General features: G+C 45.8%; 2 protein-coding genes across 2 annotated transcripts in view; one reads left to right on the top strand and one right to left on the bottom strand.

The window, feature by feature from the left end:
* The window catches only part of N4BP2 (NEDD4 binding protein 2), a 119,936-nt gene that overhangs the window by 10,518 nt on the left and 86,314 nt on the right, over nt 1-23,104 (top strand). The window lies entirely within an intron of this gene.
* Nucleotides 14,208-21,178, bottom strand: LOC311519342 (uncharacterized protein; the record flags this gene model as incomplete). Its single annotated transcript, XM_084625761.1, has 3 exons — nt 14,208-14,403; nt 19,245-19,397; nt 20,553-21,178. The coding sequence occupies 3 exons, from the start codon at nt 21,176-21,178 to the stop codon at nt 14,208-14,210; spliced, it is 975 nt and encodes a 324-aa protein (XP_084481887.1).

The following is a 23,104-nucleotide window of genomic DNA, read 5'->3' as shown; positions in this document are numbered from 1 at the left end:
AAGATTAAACAAAATGTAATACAATGGAATATGTCTCTCTTTTCAAGTTGAGAGCCACTCACATAATTAACATTGGATTTATTTTATATACTGTAGTGCAGTGGTCACTAACTGGTCGATCCTGGAGGATCTCCTGGTCAATCGCAATCTCCGGCTATGCAACAGGGGTGCCACTAAGACAGACTCCCTGCCTGCACTGGCCCCATGCCACACCCAGAAGTGGCCTGGGTTTGGGGGAGGTGGGGGTCTCGCACCGCACAATGCTCCTGCCTGTAACCACCACCACCACAGCTCCCATTGGAAGCTGTGGGGGACAGTGCTTTCAGAGAGGGGCAGCACATGGAGCCACGTGCTGGCTTGCTTGCTTGCCCCCCCCTCCAACCAGGGGCCACAGGGGCATGTTGGCACTTTCCAGGAGTGGCAGGGAGTGGCCTGAGTGGCAGGGAGCCTACCTTAGTAGCAGCCATGCTTCACCGCCGACTGGGAGCCACTGGAGGTAAATGCTCGCAGCGGGAGGCCACACTCCCACCCCAAGCCCCCTTAACTCCAGCCCTGCCCCCCCTCCCAGAGCCAGCACCCACACCCCCCTTACACCCCAAACCCCTGCCCCAGCCCTGACCCCCCTCCCCAAGAGCCTGCATCCCCCCTCCCCAACACTCTGCCCCAGTCTAGAGTCCCCTCCTGCACCCAAACTCCCTCCCAGAGCTTGTACCCCTTACCCCTTCCTGCCCCAGGATCAGCCCAGAGTCCCCTCCCACACTGTGAAGCCCTCAGCCCCAGCCCAGAGCCCACACCCCCTCCCAAACCCCTATCCCAGCCCAGTGAAAGTGAGTGAGGGTGGGGGAGAGCATGTGTCAGAAAGAGTGGGGAATGCAGTGAGTGGGGCAGGACTTTGGGAAAGGGACGGGGTAGATCCTGGGTTGCCCTTAAATTCAAAAAGTGATCTTGGGCATGAAAAGATTGGAGACCACTGCTAGAGTGAGTATAGAAGTCAGCATATCAGAAGTAACAGGTTTGAGGTATCTGTAGTTGAGAACCACTAGACCTTAGAGTATTTTATTTATTGAAAGATTAAAACAAAACCAAAAAAAGGTTTGGGGTCACACAAAATATTAAGTCTGCTACTGCACACACTTATTCATATGCTTATGTTTAAATACTTAAAAATAACTTCAATGAGATTTGTATTTTCAGAATCAATCCTTACCTTATCTCTAGGACAGACCCAAAACACACAGAATTGGTAGATTCTTCCCCACCATTTCATTATGAAATAAGTTCACTATCTTTTTGCTCCTTCCCAGATTTTTGTTCTAGCATCCAAAACTAAGACTACATAACAAAACATCTCAGTGAAGTGTTATAAGAGAGCGTAACATACCCAAACATACATAGCAAGATTTAGAACAGAAAAGTGTTGATATTCTGGATGAGGGATACATTGAGTAGCACCTAGCAATATATATTTAAAAACTTCTAGACAAGGAACCTTATATACTGTGTTAAAAAAAGTAAATATACAGATGTCATCCGTGCATCCAAATTAAAGAAAAAATAATTTAACTTTGTAGAAATAAAGGCTTTGACCCTTCCTGCACCCATGTGGGCAAATCTGACCTTTTATATAAGTTTAGCCTGCCCTTCCCAACCTGTGTTTTCAGGGCAGACTGTGCTCCCCGAAGTAGATCTCTCCTGGTATGCAGACAGAGATGAATGGGGGGTGGGGGGGAGATGAAGAGGGCCATATCAGGGGTGCTGAACTGGGGGAGGGGGACAGCAGGAAGGGCCTGAAATGAGCACGTGGGATAGATGGCAGTTATCTAGGGTCCAGAAACAAGCTGGGGTATTTGGAGCTGCGTGTGTTAGTGGCCTTGAAATAAATGAAGAGGAATGGTGAACTCCAGGGTGAGAAGGGGAGCCAGAACTGATTGTAGGAGGATTGAGGGGGTATGGCCCAGAATTGTGCATTTGTGCCCACGACAAACATTTTCGGGCAAGTTCTAGGTGAATCAGAGAAGCCAGTTTCTGAAAAGTGAGAGCTAGCTAAATGCTTTGTGTGTCAACGTATCTCAAGACTTGTTTGGCTTTAAAACTGCATATTTGTCTGTTCAGCTCTAGACTTTTCCATTTTAGCTTTGGCATTGCGAGTTTGAAAGTTAAAAGGGACAATTTTTTTTTTTTAAGAAACTAAAAAAAAAAAAAGCTCTTTGCTGCACACTTTTTTAGTTTACATTTTAAAAGTTCCCACCCCCCAAATCAGGTGAGAACAGGGGGAAAATAAAGAAATAGTAGGGGAGAGGAAGAAAGGGAGATAAGAAAGGAAGAAGCAAGCAATCTGTTTTCATCTGCTAGGAATTAATCAGAGGTTTCTAAAAAGAGTTAGATTGAAGCTTTTAAAGTTTGTCTTGAGTGTCCCCCTTTTCTAAAACATTACTGCTCTTGACTTACTAGATCAGCCGGTATCAGTGACTGGAATGTGGGCAGTCAAGTCTAGTGGTTAGAGCAGGCATCATTAGCCAGAAATCAGAGCCCAGAGTCACAACCAGATTACCTAGAGTAAGACAGGAGCAAGGCTGGTGCCAAGGCAAGCACTATCATAGCCATGGGCAAATGCTTTGAGCAGCCACTGAACTACTGCTGCTGGGCTTAAGAGCAAGCCTACAGACTCTTCCAACCAATCAGGTGGCATAGCCAATTAGGCAGTCTAAATATTAGGCAGTGGTGCTGGAATGGGGGTGGGACAGGGCCCTCCCACTTTTTGAAAGTGGACAGGCCTGGCCCCTTAACTTTTCACCATGGTGGGGCCTATCCCCTTCCCCCCCCACCCCCACATCCTTGTCCCCCAGACCCCCGCCCATGGCAGATGGAGGTAGAGGGTCTGCAATAGGGTGACCAGATATCCCGATATTTGGAGCTTTTTCTTATATAGGAACTTATTACCCCCACCCCCTGTCCCAATTTCTCAAACTTACTATCTGGTCACCCTATTCTGAGCCAGCTCCCCACAGCTGCCTGTGCGACTCTTGCCCCGAGCCAGCTCTGGCTGAGACCTCAGAGCTGCAGCCCGGCCATGGTAAGAGCTGCATGGGGAGCCAGCAGCAGACCCTCCACCTGACCATGGTGTGGGGGGCCTGAGCAGCCCCTGGACTACGTCCCCACCCCAGGCCGGTGGAGAATCCACAGAGGAGGTGTCAGGGGGAAGAGGCAGGGCTCCTGACACCGCCCCCCACCACACACACTTTGGGGGAAGCTCTGCTGCTCCTGAACAGGCCATGTGCACTTGTTAGGTTACCCAAAGAATGGCTCTCTGCTGCAAGCCCTGATTCCTGACAGTCAAGTTGCTGTGTCAAGCTTCTATGCCTGGATGCAATTTGCTCTTCCACTTGAGCAAGATCAAGTTGTTTGGCTACAAGTACTGTTGTAGAGAACCAACCTCAGAGTTGTAGAGTTCCTAAGATTATGGGATATATCCAAAAACAATTCTACGTAGTAGTTTTTAAGGACATATCTATCATCATATTAATCCTCCTGCTTACTTCTAGCCAAGAGGATTGTATTGCAGTACAGTCACAAAACACGAGCCAGTGTGGCTCCAGAAGACCCACATATCCAGCAGCAGTCTGTTTTGACAAGGTCCATGCACTATATCTATTTAGGGATAAATCTGAACGAAATTAAGGCTGATCCAGCAGAAAATCAATAGCAGCTTTCACGTTTGGCCAGGCACTTCCCCATTGGCTCGGGGGCAAGAATATGCACAAATCTTTGCATGCACCAGGCTTGCAACAATCTAAATTAGGGAGGGTCTTTTGGGAAGATCAGGAAATCATAACAGGCTACAGTTGGACTGACCTATGGAGTTCTCACTATATCAGAGACTCTGGTACTCCCAGCACAGGAAGAGCAAATACACTCTTCAAAAGAGGCATAAGCTTCTAATGACGCCATACAGGTGGCCCAGGTAAGTTGTATTATTGTTGGAGTGTTTGGAATGGCAAAAATTGATCCTCCAAAATCAACCATGACCACTCTCCCAATATTATCCCCTTATCTATTCTCTCCACACTGATTGCTTATTGAGTTTCAACAAGGGGGTGCCTCAGAGTAAAGCATCAATGGGTGACGGGGATCAAATTTAAGTTTTCTAGTCCAATTGGCCCCTATTTGTCCAGTGACTAACATCAGTGGGGACATTTTACAGTCAGAACATTAATAGCTGAACCCAGTATTTTTACCAATGGGAGGGGAATAGACCAGCTCCTGCTCTACCAGTAGCCAGATCTGCTGTTATATTCTGGAGACAGAGTTGCCTAGCTAATGATAAATGCTGTGATATATTTCAAGTTGGGAAAATAGGAGCCTCTAGATGTGACTGGGAGTTGCAATTTACACAAAACAAGTCTTGGCCTCCCTTCCACCCTCAAAGATTTTTAAAAATTGATGAAGCACACTTCTGATGTTTTTTCTTTTTGGACATACTATTTAATTCTTTTCAAGAGGTGTGGGAAGTTGTCCCATTGTTGATGTTTAAAAGGGTTTTTTGGGGTAGACCCAAGAGCAACACCAAATATGCTCAGAAGCTTTTCCTCCTCTGTGCATATACTTGCCTGCTGCTCCCATTTCAGTTTTGTTGCAACTATTACTTAGCAAATATCCTCTTGCAAAGCCTGGAGAAGAGCGTGCACCTGACAGACCCTCTGAGCAGTGCATGAGTGTGATACAACTGGCCAGTTACAAAAAGAGTCAAACTTCCTAAACAGAAAATACTGTCTAATGCACAAAGTAAGCCACCTGAACAAATAGAAGTGTTGTTGCTCTCATTATGGTTTTAATCCTATTTTTGTAGTCCCTAAAATGTTTAAAAAAAAGCAAATGAAATTTGTGATTTTTGTTTACATCCATGTAATCACTTCTGAGTTTAGAAAGTCATTAGCCAATGGACTACTTAAGGTCCTGAAGACCATTAAATGTTAGAATTAATAGACATACAAGAGAGAATGGTACTAAGAAAAGAATTCTAGATGGGGGGCAGGGTGTGACATGTCTAAGTTGTTTAGTTTCCATGAATGTAATGTCATTCTCTTCAAAATTACTGCTCTTCTATAGATCAAAGGTATAGCAAGCAGTAAGTTTATTTCTCTGCTCCTGGGGAATGATGACACAGTTCAACAAAAATGGCAATTCCAGAAAAAAATTCCACATATTTAAAGAATCCTAATGCATTCTACCCCATCCACTTGATACATGTTGTGGCAACCAGGCAAGGTACTAAAAAACTGCAACAGGACTTTAAAAATAAAGTGGAAACCTCTTTACCAAGCTGCTGCTGCACCCTCAATAGCTCTCACTCTGCCTCCTCAACTCCCCCCACTTTCCTGTTTCCTGTCCTTTCAGACTCCCAACAGCCAGTGCTCTCAGTTCTAATAATTACAAGCAGCATCTAAACACCACAACACATCCATGGACAATTGGAACTATTATTGTACTTACATATTTGTTTCTTAAAACTTGAGTTCTGTTTTTTAACCAGAAGTAAAGCAATTCAGAAAATTCAGAGTTTAATGGCCTATTAAACTGGCTAAGGCATTTTTTATGCAAGGTTTATCAGCTTTTTTTTTTTTTTTTTTAAAAAGATTTCTTTATTAGAAATATGAGTCCAGATTAAAATTACAACACCTCCTCTCCATCCCAAAATTTTATGGGTGGGCTGGATCTGGATTCTGATATGAATCAGAATTTTATGGGTTGGGTTGAGTTTGGATCAAGTTCTGGAACTCCCTGTGTAGGCTGCTTGGATTTAGATGGTCAATTTTACAGCTCCAGTATAATTTTTATGTTGTCCCAAATAAAATGGAAGTTGAAGGCTGTCTTGTTATGAATTATTCTCTTGTTCTTATCTGAAACTACAGGACAGTCTTCAGCTGCACACAATGTTCTAAAATGTTTCCTTAGTGGATCAGGTCAATAATATTAAGCGTGAAAGAACGTGGCTCTAGTTCTAATGACGGATGGTTTAGAGCAGTGGTTTGATCTGGTCATTTGCAGACACCTAAAAAATTTCAAATGGAGATGCAGGAACCCCTTTGGAAATCTTAGTCTGCAGACCCTAGGGGAAAGCCACTGGTACAGAACATTTAAAAACAGATGCAGTTAGGGTTGTCAACTTTCTAATTGACCAAAACTGAACACCCTTGCCCCATCCCTTCCCTGAGGCCCTGCCACTTCTGAGGCCCCGCCCCCACTCACTCCAGCCCCCCCTCCCTCCATTGCTTGCTCTCCCCCACCCTCACTCACTTTCACTGGGCTCGGGCAGGAGGTTGGGTTGCAGGAAGGGGTGAGGGCTCCAGCTGGGGGTGTGGGCTCTGGGATGGGGCCAGAAATGAGGGGTTCAGGGTGTGGGAGGGGGCTCTGGGAGGGTGTTCCAGTGAAGGAAGGTGTTCCAACCTGGGGCAGGGGGTTCAGGGTGCGGTCTCTAGCCAGGCAGCACTTCTTAGGCAGCTCCCAGTTGGAGGCGCAGCAGGACTAAGGCAGGGTCCCTGCCTGTACTGGCTCTGTGCTACTCACAGGAGCAGCTGCCATGTCCAGCCCCTAGGTGGGGGCATGGCCAGGCAGTTCTTCACAGTGCACACTGCCCACACCTGCAGGCACTGCCCCCACAGCTTCCACTGGTCGTGGTTCCTGGCCATTGGGAGCTGCAGGGGTGGCACTTGGAAGCTCTGCATGCCGCCCCTGCCCCAGTCGCATCTGCACCTAGGAGCAGAGGTGCAAGCAAGCAGGTACAGCATACCGGCAAGAGCCGGTGCACCATACTGGGGTGGATCGGCTTCCCCAGGCACAATTTAAAGGGCCTGCGGCTCCCAGCACTAGCTGGAGCCCCCAGCCCTTTAAATTGCTGCCAGAGCCCTGGTGCCGGAGCCCTGGGGTAGTGGTGGTGGGGCTGGGGCAGCAGTGGCGGTTGAGCCCTGGGCCCTTTAAATCATCCCCGGAGCCCCGCCGCTGCTTTCCCAGGGCTCCGGGGATGATTTAAAGGGCCCAGGGAAATGGTGGCAGGCTCCAGAGATGATTTAAAGGGCCCAGGGCTCCAGCTGCCGCTACCACCCAGGGCCCTTTAAACCACTGCCAGAGGCCCTGGCTGCCGCTGTTACCCCAGGGAGGGGGAAGGAGGCACCTGCTGGTACAGGGTGGGCTGCAGCTGGCTCTGACCTCCCCCAGCCCAGCCCCGTACTAGTAAGTCCCTAGACTTACTTTTACCCCTGCCTAGGAGCCACGGGGCCATGGTCACTTCTGGGAGCTGCACGGAACCCGTTTTAGCCCTGCTGTACCACCAACTTTTAAAGGCCGACCAGAGCCGCCAGGGTCCCTTCTCAACCGGGTGTTCTGGTCAAAAGCCAGATGCCTGGCAACCCTAGATGTGATGGGGGGGGGATAAAGACCAAAAGGAAAACCTGTCGTTTAAAAGAGGTTTAACTTTACAGGAGAGTAAAGGGAGGCCCAGTTCTCCACTCATCAGCAGCCACATTACACATATAGGCAGTTCCTCATTTAAATAAATTAAGCTTATGTTTGTGACATCAGATGCAGAAAAAACACTTTCCTTAGAATAAGGAAAACAGCATTATCCCTAAAGTTATGTGTCTGATTTATTATTCCTCATTCCCCTACTGCCTGACTTTCTGCTACAACCTTAAACATTAGTTCCTAAAATGGGAACTGCTTGAGTGTAGTTAGTAAATATTAATGCATACATGAATATTAGTATTTTTAGATGCTAACACTTCCTAATGGATGCATTTTATAATCAGTTGGAATGTTTCTCTAATGTTTAGAAAATACAATGAGCCTTGCTTTACGTAACCACTTTCTAGAGTGCTTTTCATGTACTTGAATACAGAATAGATATTTGGTGGTTGAGAATTCACACTAACCAGGATGCAAACATAGCTCTGATTTGTCAGTTCTTAGTTGCATTTTTAAGCCTTCAGCCATTGGGATGTGATCCCATAAAATCTTGCAAACTAAGCTAGGCCTGACCCAATTGATACTTGGATACAAGAGGTGCACAGAACACACTGCTGCTGAAGAGAATAAGATTAGTGTGGACATACCTATTTATCTCAAATTGGTAACCAATTAACAAAGTAACAGCCTCATGTTAATTGCAAATAATTGATTTGAGGTAAAAAGCTCTAGTGTAGACAAGCCAATAGGGTAGGTCCTCATGAGCAAAAGGTCTTTTTCAATCAAAAAAGATTTTGATCGTTTGATCAAATTACATTATGCTGGAAATGCCTGGTTAAAATGCAGGCTGGGGTGTGGGGTTGAGGGATTCAAAGTGTGGAAGAGGGCTCCAGGCTGAGCCTGGAGCAGAGGGTTGGGGTGCAGGAAGGGGTGTGGGCTCCAGCTGGGAGGTACTTACCTTGTGGAGCTCACGGTCAGCGGTGCAATGGGGCTAAGGCAGGCAGTTCCTGGCCAATGGGAGCTGTGGGGTTGGTGCCTATAGGTGTGAGGGCAGGAGGCAGTACCTCCCTGGTGACCCATGTGCCTAGGGGCTGCAGGGACCTGGTGGCCACTTCCTGGGAGCTATGGTAACCACCCCCTGGACCCCACACCCCAACCCAGAGTCCCCCCCAACACCCAAACTCCATCCCAGAGCCTGCACTCTCTCCCCCCAGCCCCCACACCCTGCCCCAGCCCTGAGCCCCCTACACCCCAAACTCCTCATCCCACCCTAGCCCCATCCCAGAGCCTGCATCCCCAGCTAGAGTCCTCACCCCCCTCCTGCACCCCACCCACCTGCCCCAGCCCAGTGAATGTGGAAGAGGGAGGGGGGAAAATGAAGCGAGTGGGACCTTGGAGAAGGGGCAGGGGTTTGGTTTTGTGCCATTAGAAAGTTGGCAGCCCTAGTTTCATCTCAGTTAAAAACTACTTTGCTTACAAAAATAAGACAAAAATACAAAAAAGTGACACTATTACTGAAAAATTGCTTAACTTTCTCATTACCATATTATATGGTAAATCAATTTGAAAATAAATATTGTACTTACATGTCAGTGTCTAGTGTAGAGCAATATAAACAAGTCATTGTCTGTATGACATTTTAGTTTGCACTGACTTCACTAGTACTTTTTATGTGGTCTGTTGTAAAACTAGACAAGTATCTAGATGAGTTGATGTACCCCCTGGAAGACCTCTGCATACAACCAGGGGTACGCACACCCCTGGTTGAGAACCACTGCTACAACATTGACAGCTAATATAGCTTCATTTGTTTTATCCTGCATCTCAGTGAGGCTTTTCAGTTATGTTAAGCTGACATACTGAGTTGACAGGATTGAAAAAAGCACCCCTTTTTTGCCCATAAATGGTGCATTCCACACTAGGGATAGAGTTTCTTCCCCCAGCCCCACAATCTGTTGGCGAACGGTGTTACTAAAGCATAATAAAAATTGTAGCATGGACAAGTTTGTACTTTACCAGGACCTGCTAACACATGTAAAGATTAAAGGGAAGCACGGGGTTCAGCATATGGGAAAACAACAGCTAGGATTTTCCCCCATGTATTAGCTAACAGGTGGTTAAAAACAAAACCAAACTTTTCCTTAGTGAAGACAAGTGCTCAAAACAGGGATTCACTCCATGTTACTTTTGAGTCAGCAGTTAACCAAAGCCACAGCATGGTGCTAGTCACACTGTTGTTCGATCTGTTTTTGCGGATACAGACTAACACGGCTGCTACTCTGAAACCTGAGTACTTGTGGCACCTTAGAGACTAACAATTTTATTAGAGCATAAGCTTTCATGGGCTACAGCCCACTTCATCAGATGCATAGAATGGAACATATAAGATATACACACACAAGTTGGAAGTTACCATGCAAACTGTAAGAGGCTAATTAATTAAGATGAGCTATTAGCAGGAGAAAAAAAAGCTTTAGTGATAATCAAGATGGCCAATTTAGACAGTTGACAAGAAGGTGGGAGAATACTTAAGGAAATAGATTCAATATGTGTAATGACCCAGCCATTCCCAGTCCCTATTCAAACCCAAGTTAATGGTATCTAATTTGCATATTAATTCAAGCTCAGCAGTCTCGGAGTCTGTTTTTGAAGCTTTTCTGTTGCTAAATTGCCACCCTTAAATCTTTACTGAGTGGCCAGAGAGGTTGAAGTGTTCTCCTACCAGTAATCATAAGATTCAAAAACTGATGTCAGATGTGTGTCCATTTATTCTTTTGTGTAGAGAATGTCCAGTTTGGCCAATGTACATGGCAGAGGGGCACTGCTGGCACATCACATTGGTAGATGTGCAGGTGAACAAGCCCCTGAAGGCGAGGCTAATGTGATTAGGTCATATGACGGTGTCACTTGAATAAATATGGGGACAGAGTTGGCATTGGGCTTTGTTGTAAGGATAGGTTCCTGGGTTAGTGTTTTTGTTGTGTGGTGGCTGGTGAGTATTTGCTTCAGGTTGTGGGGCTATCTGTAAGCGAGGACTGGTCTGTCTCCCAAGATCCGCGAGAGTGAGGGATCATTTTTCAGGATAGGTTGTAAATCTTTGATGATGCGATGGAGAGGTTTTAGTTGGGGGCTGAAGGTGACAGCTAGTGGCGTCCTGTTATTTTCTTTGTTGGGCCTGTCCCGTAATAGGTGACTTCTGGGTACTCTTCTGGCTCTGTCAGTCTGTTTTTTCACTTCAGCAGGCGAGTATTATAGTTTTAAGAATGCTTGATAGAGATCTTGTAGGTGTTTGTCTCTGTCTGAGGGATTGGAGCAAATGCAGTTGCATCTTAGAGCTTGGCTGTAAACAATGGATTGTGTGGTGTTTCCTGGATGGAAGCTGGAGGCATGTAGGTAAGTATAGCTTATGGTCTAATAAATTTGTTAGTCTAAGGTGCCACAAGTACTACTGTTCTTGTTGTTGCATAAGTACTCTTTCAGATAAGGCATAAACCTAAGTTCTTCAGTGGTCATTAGATGGAACTTTTTGCAAGAATAGGAGTGTAAATTCCAGCTTGGATAATTTCATTATGCTTACCTACATTCCCCCTACAATTTCAATTGGATATTATACTTTTAATTCCACTATTGTGTGGAATTGTTGAATGCTGTTAAACAGCTGCTGCATTTAATTTCAAAGGTAGCCACAGCAGAATGATATGTGAAGTGATCACTTCAGATATTGTATATCCATTTATAAAGCATTTTCAGGTGGTATGAGTTATGGAAATGACAGAGGATGCTTCTAATTATTGTACTGATGCAAATTGCCATAATACAAATATGCTGTCTTAAATCAATTTGCCTCCTAATATTAATATTTGGACAGTCTTAAAGCAGCTGATTATTTTTATTACAAAGATAGTGGTGTCCACCACATAAAATCATGACAGATACAATGAAAAAAATGAGCCAATGTGCATAAACTGTTTCTCATGTGCAAGGGAGAAACATTAAATTGGATTTGCTGCTTTTATCCCCTCCTGATTCTTTCACTTCAACAGGTCAAGATGAATTCATCCTAAAGCTATGTTTTGTTATTTTGTTGGCATCCATGAAATGTGACATCAGATTACCAGAATCCACATAGCAGAGTGCATGGAATACTTGAATCAGATTCATCACCAACCCCCACCCCCCAAAAACAAACAAACAAACAAACAACCCACCAAGTCTAAATTCCCAGTCTACTTTGACTTCAGAAAAAGGCAATTGTGGCAATGGGGCCTTCTTCTGGCATATAACATTATCTTTCTCCTCCTGCAGAAAACACTCTCCCCCCTTCTTTTGGAAAAGAACAGAAATTCATGAATTTCACACCTGGAATGTCTCTACCTAAGAACCAGAATTCCAAATGTATATTTGCTGCTTTTTCACCTGAGCAGCTAGCCAAAGTTTGAGTACCTGGGGATGGTCAATTTGGGAGTAGAAATTGAGAGTAGTAATCAGGTATTTTGCTAACTTACAAAGAATGTACAAAGTCCTAGGTCTCTGAATGCAGAAGGAATCAAATAGGAAAGCGCTTATTTTCTTCACAGCACCAAGAACACTTTTCAGCCAGCACCACTGACCCCCCAAAACCTTCCCTCCCCCTCCCAAAAAAACCCACCAATACTTAGCAAAAACTCCTGGGCAGGTTCATATACACCTTTTGTCTTAGGTGGAGGCTTATCCTTACAGTTAATTGAAGGGTGACTCAATCTCAGTAAGGTTTTAATTCACCCCATAACAAGGTTTCACCCAGTTTAACACATTTTGCATTTACTTTATTTTTTTGGAAATATTTTTAGATCCTCTTTTAAAACCACACTACGAGGTAGATATTTTACAGAAGAGCAAGCTAGGGCATAGATGTGTTAAGTAACTTGCCTGTGGGTCAGTCACAGTGCCAGCAATACAAGTCAGAAGTCCTGATCCTATTGAAGTCAATGGAAGTTGTCAGTTTTCCACTTTCACCATTAAACAATGCTTCCTCCCACTTCAGTGCTGCAGCAGAACTCAGTCAACAATATGCTATGTCAGTATAGGTGTAAAAAAGAAATTACACAGGATGAAACCAGCTCAGCATCCAAGAACCACTAAGAGCATTATTATATTGCTGTCAATGGCTGAGACAGTTGGGGTGGGGGTTGGGGGTCCTTCCTGCATTTGATTTTTCTGGCAAGCCTAGACAGATAAGAAACATGATCAATACTATGCAAGTATGGAAGCCAAACGTGAGAGTCTGCAGCAGATTTTTGAGGTATAAGACTTATGGAGAAAATATTAAAAAGCACCATGCATTGACCTAAGTTTGGAAAAGACAGTATCACAGAGAAGATAAAACAGCCCTATGCAACTTTTTCTGCACATATTTATTTATATTAGGATTCTGGCTCTTTAAATGAGAAGTGGATCTATGCTTCAGGAACACAATTCAAGTGTAGGGAGGAGAATTATTTTTCTGAGGAACTGTAAACTAGAAGACTCTGGAAAAAGGCATATGAAATAGAGATAAAGGAATCCAAAACCGGCCAAGCAAAACATCTTAAACCAGTACTACAGTAAACCCAATTTTAAAAACTGGATCAAGCCAACAGATTCCTCATCCCCACAGTAAATGAAGTCTAAAGTTGGCAGCAGAATGAAAGGATCCATAAGAAGTGCCAGGATTACAGTATAAACCAAGACTGTATCAAAAAAAGATTGCGGTCAGTCTTGTGCAAGAGCTGTCTTTAAAGTGTGATGGGGACTGCATGAGGGGGCTCTTTTTGGTCTTGTTTAGGATTGACCATTTCAGCATACTTTTAAGACCGTCCACACCAATGAACTGAAGTGAGATCTTTCAAGAGGCTTTGAAGATTCTACTTTGTGTCTCTGGAAAGGTAATTTGCTTTAGATTCATTATCATTCAGGTCATAAATTTGGCCTGTGACCAGCTGTCTGGGCAATGTTGGCATTCTTAATATTTTAATACAGCCATTTCACAAATTGTCAAGGGGTGCACCACTCACCACTAGGTTGGCACCTCCTCCTGGTCACTCTGGGGATTAGCACTGGAGGCCAATGCCCCTGCCACAATGCATATACTATCACTCCAATGCCCCTTCTGGTCTGCAGCTCTCCTCACTCCAGGACCCACAGCATCTCCTTCATGACTCATCCCTCCAGCTAGGTTACTCAGCATTCCCCTTCCAGGGTACAGTCTTTCACTGCCTCACGTCTACACCACCCGCTTGGTAGCTGGTAAGGGAACCCAGGCCTGCCCTTTTCTCCAGGGACCCTCAGCTCAGCAGTTTAGGTGATCCTCAATGCTCCTTCCTTGGATTGCAGCCTACCACTCTGATCCTCTTCTCTCTCTGGGTGTACTAGTGCCAAGAATCCTCAGCCCTCTTCTCAGGGAGAGACTGCTGCCTGCCTTCCTGCAGCCCTTCCCCACAGCTCCAGTCTAAAGCCAGGAAGCTGGCTTTATAGGCCCCACCTGTTCCTGCACCAATGAGCTTCTCTAATTAGCTGCCTCCACCCAAAAGTTCTCCTGTTTGCAGCCTAATAAGCTGATTGGGCCCACCTGGCCCAATTCTGCTCTTCCAGGTCTAGTGGGGGATCTCACCCAATCATATATCCTCCTGCTCAAGACCCCAACCCAGGAATGGGCAGATATTTGACTACTGTAAATCACCAACTGCACATCTGGATTCTCAGGTAATCCCTTTCTTGTTTCAGGTCCCTGACTACAAGCTGCAGTCTGTCCCATTCCTCCATAGCACTTCAAGTTCCTCCCACTGGAATGCCAGGTCCTGTGCAGCCTCCTGCAAGACCTGCTCTGAAGTAAAGAGCTTCTCTCTCAGCTGTTGGACCATCTCCACCAAGACCTCCAGCACCTTGACACCCAGTGTCTGAGTCACCATTGTTTTGTGGTTCATCTCACTGTTAGACCCCTCAGGGAGGAAAGTAATTAATTAAAGGACTTTCTCCTCATTCCCCCCAGTTTCACCTCACATTTCTTTATCTGCCTCTTAGGTTTCTCCACCATTCTTATGGGCTCCTTACAGGCTTCTGGTTCTCCTTTTCCCTCATGCTTTAGTCCCCCCTTTTCCTGACTCACTTTTTTCCCCTGTGGGGGCAATGCCTGTTTATATGACCCTCTTCTCCACACCAAAAGCAGGTCCCCCTTTGACCCAATTGCTTATTGTGTGGGATTCTCTGGGCTCTTATCTCCATCCTTGCCTCCTGGTAAGGCTCTTCCCTTCCCTCTAGGGGGACTCCCTCTTCAAGTGCCTCCTGCTCCCACAGCACCTTTGGGGTTGGGCCTTTAAGTCCCAGAGCACCTTGCCTATTCCTGGCCCTTATGACTTCTCCCACTTCCTGCCTGTATGATCCTACACAAGTGCTCTTGTTGACCAGCCATCATCAGATAGTCCTGGAGGTATACCAAGGTTTCCCCCAGTCTTAACTAGTTTTCAGCCATCCTCATGTGATATGGGCCCACCCCTGTTCTGCTCTGTGGGAGTGGTATCCATCCTGGTAGGGGATAACTTTTCTCAGCCACAAAAGCCTGTACTGCAGACAGCTCCATCTTCATGCCCCTTATATCAGAAGTGACTGCCTTATGTACTCTTTCACGGTCCCCTTCCCTGAGGGTGACCAGCAGCCCATATTCACTTACTGCTAGTCTAGTGCCTCCTCCTAGAGACTCTGGAAATTAGCTCTCAAGGCCAACACATCCATGCATGTTTTGCATGCCATTACTCAGTCTCTCCCTCTGGTCTGCAGCTCTGTTCTTGCTCCAGGACCCTCAGCATCTCCTTTGGGACTTAGCTATTCAGGTAAGTCACTCAGCATTCCCCCTTCTGGGGTACAATTCATCAACAGTCATAGGTAGCCTTCCTATTTGCTGCCCAGGGGCCACTCCCTCAGTAGCTGGTAGGGGAATGTAGGTCTAACCTCTATTCCAGGTTCCAGTCCAGGGACCCTCAGCTCAGCAGTTCTGGGTGCTCTCTCTCTCTGCTCCTTCCCTGGACTGCTACCTACTCCCTAGTTCCCCTTCTCTCATTGGGTGTACCAGCTCCAAGAATCTACCTTCCTGCAGTCTTTCCCAGCAACCCACAAACATCTCTCCCTTTTCCCAGCAACTGACTACCACCCAGTCTGTGGGCAGCTGACTGGCTTTATAGGTCTACCTTTTCCTGCAGAGGTGAACCTGTCTCTAATTAGCTGCCTCCAGCCAAAAGCTTCCCTCGTTGCACCCTAATTATCTGAGTAGGCCCACCTGGCCCAATTCTGCTCTTCCAGGGCTAGTGTGGGGACTCAGATGTTTATTTAATCTAGTTAATCATTCTATATTTAATATGTCATTGTGAAAAAAAATAAAGATCTTTTAAAAAATGACACCTAGGTTAGGCTTACTACCACACCATTTTATCTAAGTTGCAGGCCTAGAATATGGTTCAAGTTATTCTTGCAAATAAAAAAATCTATTGTGTTTTAATTCTAGAGCTTCAAAAGGCCATTTTTCACATAGTAGAAGTCACATATTTCTGTGAGCTCCCATAGAGGGCCATGCATATGGCAATACTAAAATACAACATAGTGAAAGAGTGGTATTTTGTACATTAATGACTTTATGGCTCAACTTTAATGGTACTAATATTTTAATATAATAAAAGCTGAAGGGGAGCAACAATTTTTTAGCTTTTCTAGTTTGAAAAGACTAGATTAAGGAACAGATTCTGTTTTGAATTTTCTATATGGTATCTGCTGCACACCAGAAAAATAAACACTTGGACAACCGGTACAGATTACATCCTATATGTTCAGGAGACTCCAGCTAAACACAGACCAGCTGTAGACAAAAGCAGAGACAAAAGAATGAGAAAAACATTTATAATGCATACAAGATGATTACTTTGAGGTTAAGAAACAGCCTTACCAACACTCAGAAAATAAGGCCTGAGCTAATTTTAAAAAACATATGGAGGTTTTTTCAACTATCAAGATGCCAATATCCCTCCTATTTAAAGTGTGAACTGTTGTAGACGGCAGGCTGCCAGCACCAAATTAGTCTTGCATTTTCATGGTGTCGAATACTGTAATAATGTACAACTGGCAAAGAACCTCTTAGTTTCAGGCATAAAGTGCCAGCAGCAACATCACACTAGCACTTGAGTTTAATAAAGGCAGTAGGCAATATATCAGATTCAAGCATGCTTAAAACCTTATTTCACTTCCTTTTTTTTTTTTTTTGCAACGTTGAAAAGTAAAGATGCAGACACTAAACTGGAATTTAGATGACCTATTTTTCCATATGTATTATTAACATAATACCAACATCACACCTGTCAAGGTTCCTCCCCCACTCTGAACTCTAGGGTACAGATGTGGGGACCTGCATGAAAAACCTCCTAAGCTTATCTTTACCAGCTTAGGTCAAAACTTCTCCAAGGTACAAAATATTACACCTTGGACAGGCCGCTACCACCACCAAACTAATACTGGTTACTGGGGAAGAGCTGTTTGGACGCGTCCTTCCCCCCAAAATACTTCCCAAAACCTTGCACCCCACTTCCTGGACAAGGTTTGGTAAAAAGCCTCACCAATTTGTCTAGGTGACTACAGACCCAGACGCTTGGATCTTAAGAACAATGAACAATCCTCCCAACACTTGCACCCCCCCTTTCCTGGGAAATGTTGGACAAAAAGCCTCACCAATTTGCATAGGTGACCACAAACCCAAACCCTTGGATCTGAGAACAATGAAAAAGCATTCAGTGTTTTACAAGAAGACTTTTAATAAAAAAATAGAAGTAAATAGAAATAAAGAAATCCCCCCTGTAAAATCAGGATGGTATATATCTTACAGGGTAATTAGATTCAAAAACATAGAGAACCCCTCTAGGCAAAACCTTAAGTTACAAAAAAGATACACAGACAGAAATAGTTATTCTATTCAGCACAATTCTTTTCTCAGCCATTTAAAGAAATCATAATCTAACACATACCTAGCTAGATTACTTACTAAAAGTTCTAAGACTCCATTCCTGTTCTGTCCCCGGCCAAGACGACTACAGACAGACACACAAACCCTTTGTTTCTCTCCCTCCTCCCAGCTTTTGAAAGTATCTTGTCTCCTCATTGGTCATTTTGGTCAGGTGCCAGCGAGGTTACCTTTAGCTTCTTAACCCTTTACAGGTGAGAGGAGCTTTCCCCTGGCCAGGAGGGATTTCAAAGGGGTTTACCCTTCCCTTTATATTTATGACACGCCCCCCAAATCTCAGCTAGGGTGAAACACTGGCTGGGATTTCTTCCTGGAGCTCTAGGAAAACAGAGTTAATAAGACACATGCATCTCTAAATATACTACCAAGTACATAAAGACTAACAATATTTTCCACATCTCAAGGACGATTTTAACCAGTTGATTCTGGGAAACTTTCACGGGAGAGTGCATCAGCCACTTTGTTAGAAGCTCCTGAGATGTGTTGGATGTCGAAATCAAAATCTTGGAGAGCTAAACTCCACCGAAGAAGTTTTCTGTTAGTTTCTTTGACGGTGTGAAGCCACTTTAGTGCAGCATGGTCGGTTTGCAGGTGGAAACGCCGTCCCCAAACATATGGGCGTAGCTTTTCCAGAGCGTAGACAATGGCATAACATTCTTTTTCAGTGACTGACCAGTTGCTTTCCCTCTCAGACAGTTTTTTGCTGAGAAACACTACAGGGTGGAATTCTTGATCAGGTCCTTTCTGCATTAAAACTGCTCCCACACCACGCTCGGATGCATCTGTGGTTACTAGGAACGGTTTGTCAAAGTCTGGGGCCCTTAGTACAGGGTCAGACATGAGTGTCGCTTTAAGCTTGTTAAAGGCCTTCTGACACTTTCCGGTCCACTGAACAGCATTTGGCTGTTTCTTTTTGGTTAGGTCTGTCAGTGGGGCAGCGATTTGGCTGTAGTGCGGTACAAATCGTCTGTAATAACCGGCCAAGCCTAAGAAGGATTGAACCTGTTTCTTTGACTTTGGGACAGGCCACTTTTGGATAGCATCCACTTTGGCCTGTAGGGGGCTGATAGTTCCTTGACCCACCTGGTGTCCAAGGTAAGTCACTCTGTTTAGGCCTATTTGACACTTCTTAGCCTTAACAGTTAGTCCTGCCTCCCTTATGCGCTCAAGGACTTTTTGTAGATGTTCCAGGTGGTCTGCCCAGGAATCCGAAAATATGGCCACATCGTCAAGGTAGGCGACTGCATATTCTCCTAATCCCGCTAGGAGACCATCTACAAGTCTTTGGAAAGTGGCGGGTGCATTTCGCAGCCCGAAAGGGAGTACATTAAATTCATACAGCCCGAGATGTGTGATGAAGGCTGACCTTTCCTTGGCAGATCCATCTAGCGGTACCTGCCAGTACCCCTTGGTTAAGTCCAAGGTAGAGATGAACTGGGCCCTTCCCAGTTTCTCTAATAGTTCATCTGTGCGTGGCATGGGATAGTTGTCTGGGCGAGTTACAGCATTTAGCTTACGGTAGTCCACGCAAAAACGTATTTCCCCATCTGGTTTGGGAACTAGAACCACTGGAGATGCCCATGCACTTTCAGAGGGGCGGATTACCCCCATCTGTAACATATCCTGGATCTCCCGTTCTATAGCAGTTTTAGCTTGAGGAGACACCCGGTAAGGTTGGACCCTAATTGGGTGAGCATTACCTGTGTCAATGGAGTGGTATGCCCGTTCAGTCAGTCCTGGGGTGGCTGAGAACGTTGGCGCGTAGCTAGTGCACAGCTCCTGGATCTGCTGTCGCTGCATACGCCCAAGGGTCATGGAGAGGTTCACCTCTTCCACACCACCAGCACATTTCCCTTCGTAGTAAACACCTTCAGGCCACTCAGCGTCGTCTCCTCCCTGGGCTGTAAACTGACAAACCTTTAATTCTCTGGAATAAAAGGGCTTTAGAGAATTAATATGGTACACCTTAGGCTTTCGGTTGGAGGTGGGGAATGCTATGAGATAATTAACAGCTCCCAGGCGCTCCTGGACCGTGAATGGCCCTTCCCATGATGCTTCCATTTTATGGGCCTGGAGTGCCTTTAAGACCATGACCTGGTCTCCTACTTTGAAGGAACGCTCTCTGGCATGTTTATCATACCAGGCTTTTTGCTCTTTTTGAGCATCCTGTAAGTTTTCTCTAGCAAGGGCTAAAGAGGTTCGGAGGGTGTTTTGTAGGTTGGTTACAAAGTCCAGAATGTTAGTTCCTGGAGAAGGTGTAAATCCCTCCCATTGCTGCTTCACCAACTGCAATGGCCCCTTAACCTCACGGCCATATACAAGTTCAAATGGGGAAAACCCTAAACTGGGATGTGGTACAGCTCTGTAGGCAAAGAGCAACTGCTGCAATACTAGGTCCCAATCATTGGAGTGCTCATTTACGAATTTACGTATCATGGCCCCCAAAGTTCCATTAAACTTCTCCACCATGCCATTTGTTTGATGATGGTAAGGAGTGGCAACCAAGTGATTTACCCCATGAGCTTCCCAAAGGTTTTTCATAGTTCCTGCCAGGAAACTAGTCCCTGCATCTGTGAGGATGTCGGAGGGCCAACCTACCCTGGCAAAAATGTCTGCTAGTGCCTGGCACACACTTTTAGCCCTGGTGTTGCTTAGAGCTACTGCTTCCGGCCATCGGGTGGCAAAATCCATGAAAGTCAGTATGTACTGCCTTCCTCTGGGTGTCTTTTTCGGAAAAGGACCCAGAATATCCACAGCTAGTCGCTGAAATGGAACTTCAATGATGGGGAGTGGCTGGAGAGGAGCTTTGACCTGGTCTTGGGGTTTTCCCACTCTTTGGCACACCTCACAAGACTGGACATAGGTAGAAACATCCTTGCCCATTCCCTCCCAGTGGAATGACCCCCCCAAACGGTCTTTGGTCCTGTTCACCCCAGCATGGCCACTAGGGTGATCATGGGCTAAGCTCAAGAGCTTGGCCCGGTATTTAGTTGGAACTACCAACTGTCTCTGAGGATGCCAGTCTTCCTGGTGTCCCCCAGAAAGAGTTTCCTTGTATAAAAGTCCTCTTTCTACAACAAACCTGGATCTATTAGAAGAGCTGAGAGGCGGTGGGTTGCTCCGTGCCGCCGTCCAAGCTCTCTGGAGGCTTTCATCTGCTTCCTGTTCGGTCTGGAACTGTTCCCTTGATGCTGGAGACATCAGTTCCTCATGGGATTGTGGACCTAGGCTTGGTCCCTCTGGAAGCGATATAGGGGATGGAGCTGTTTCTGTTGACTGTGAACAGCTCTCCGCTGGTGCACTATGTTGGGATTCAGGCTCCGGCTGAGCCTCTTGTGTAGGGTTATCGGCTGCTGCCAGTTCAGGTTCGGTGGGGCCCTCTGGTGTTGAGGTTGCAAGTACTGGATTCAGTGCTGACACGGGGTCTGGTGTTGGTTGTTTGGCTGGTTCCGGTTCTGGGACTGGTTCCGTCTGGGTCTCTGGGACTGGATCCACTACTGCTGTTGCAGACATTGGCCTGGGGTCCAGGTCCATCACCTCTGACTGGGTCCTGATAGAAGTTTCCGGAACAGAGCTAGGCCTCACGGCTTGTTTAGCCTGGTTGCGGGTGACCATTCCCACCCTCTTGGCCTGCTTCACATGATTGGCCAAGTCTTCCCCCAACAGCATGGGGATGGGATAATCATCATAGACTGCAAAAGTCCACATTCCTGACCAGCCCTTGTACTGGACAGGCAACTTGGCTGTAGGCAAATTGAAAGAGTTGGACTTGAAGGGTTGAATCGTCACTTGGATCTCTGGGTTGATTAAATTGGGGTCCACTAAGGAAGCATGGATAGCTGACACTTGTGCTCCGGTGTCCCTCCACGCGGTGACCTTCTTCCCACCCACACTCACAGTTTCCCTCCGCTCCAAGGGTATCTGGGAGGTATCTGGGCCTGTGGACCTCTGGTGTGATTCCGGTGCAATGACTGTAATCTGTTGGGGTTCTTGGGGCAGTTGGCCTTTACATGCCCCAGCTCGTTACACTTAAAACATCGTCCAGCTGACGGGTCACTGGGGCGAGGAGGGTTGCTGGAGAACGGGGTGGTGGGACGATAAGGGGTCTGGAGGGTTCTTTGGGAGGTAGGTGGGGCTTTGGGCGGCCCCCGGTAATAGGGTGTGGTCTGGGGTGGTCTCTTCTGGTCTCCGCTCCAACTGCGACCAGTTTTCTTCTTCTCTGCCACCTCCACCCATCTGGCTCCAATCTCTCCTGCCTCAATTACAGTTTTGGGTTTCCCATCTAGGATGTATCTTTCTATTTCCTCAGGAACACCCTCTAAGAATTGTTCCATTTGCATTAGGAAGGGCAAATTTACTGGAGATTCAACACTTGCTCCTGATATCCAGGCATCCCAATGTTTTACAATGTGGTAGGCATGTCGGGTAAATGACATGTCTGGTTTCCACCTTAGGGCTCTGAACCTCCGACGAGACTGCTCGGGTGTTATCCCCATTCTGACTCTCGCCTTGGATTTAAACAGTTCATACTTGTTCATGTGTTCTTTAGGCATTTCAGCTGCCACCTCAGCTAAGGGTCCACTGAGCTGCGGCCTCAGCTCTACCATGTATTGGTCAGTAGAGATGTTGTACCCAAGGCAGGCCCTTTCGAAGTTTTCTAAGAAGGCCTCAGTATCATCACCTGCCTTGTAGGTGGGGAACTTTCTGGGATGGGAAGTGGTACCTGGAGAAGGATTGCTAGGGTTTGTTGGTATATTCTGCTGGGCCTTTATCCTCTCCATCTCCTCCACATGCTTCCTCTCTTTTTCCTTCTCCTCCTCCTTCAGCCGCATGAGTTCTATCTGTCTTTCATGTTCCCTTTGTTTTTCCTCAGCCTGAAATTTGGCTAATTCCAGCTGTAGTCGAGCTGAGGATTTGGCCATTCTAACCTCTCTGTTTTTAACTAACTTTACACCCGAGGTTTAGAAATAAACAAACAAAACTTGGCTGTAAAATTTTGCTGTGCTGGAATAGAATACCTATTCTCTGATAGTGATTGTCAGCCTACAGAAAAAGACAATTCCCTTGTCTCTGCTCTGGGCCCAAATTAAAGCAAAAAACCTCCAACTACTTGGAAACCTGCTTACCCAGCCCAAAGAAGAAAAAAAATTCTTTTCAAACCTGTGCTCCTTGTAAAACAAAAAAAAAAAAATCAAAATCCTAAAAAAACCCTGCCACTTTTGTCTCCAGGCAAATGGGTAGAGCACACACCCCCTATTTACTTTTAGGAAGAAAAGAAAAAAAAAAAAAACCTCTGGGTTGGAAGACTGTGAATTTCCCTGCAGGAGTTAAGTACCCTGCCTCCAGGCAAGAAAACCTGCAATTCACAAGATAATCCCCTTTTGTCTCTGCTTGGCCACAAAGCAGAGAGAAACCAAGCTGCTTTCAGTTTCAAAGCTGCCTTCTGGACTTCCTAAAAATTCCTTTTTAAAATCTGTATTTCTAGTTCAAAAAATCTCAACTGGATCTCAAAATGATTTCAGGTTAATCCCACCACTGTGCCACCATGTCAAGGTTCCTCCCCCACTCTGAACTCTAGGGTACAGATGTGGGGACCTGCATGAAAAACCTCCTAAGCTTATCTTTACCAGCTTA

The sequence above is a fragment of the Lepidochelys olivacea genome (assembly GCF_965140295.1).
Source record: "Lepidochelys olivacea isolate rLepOli2 genome assembly, chromosome: 4".
In the NCBI taxonomy this organism is placed as follows: domain Eukaryota; kingdom Metazoa; phylum Chordata; order Testudines; family Cheloniidae; genus Lepidochelys; species Lepidochelys olivacea.
This window is presented reverse-complemented; position numbering and strand designations above follow the sequence as displayed.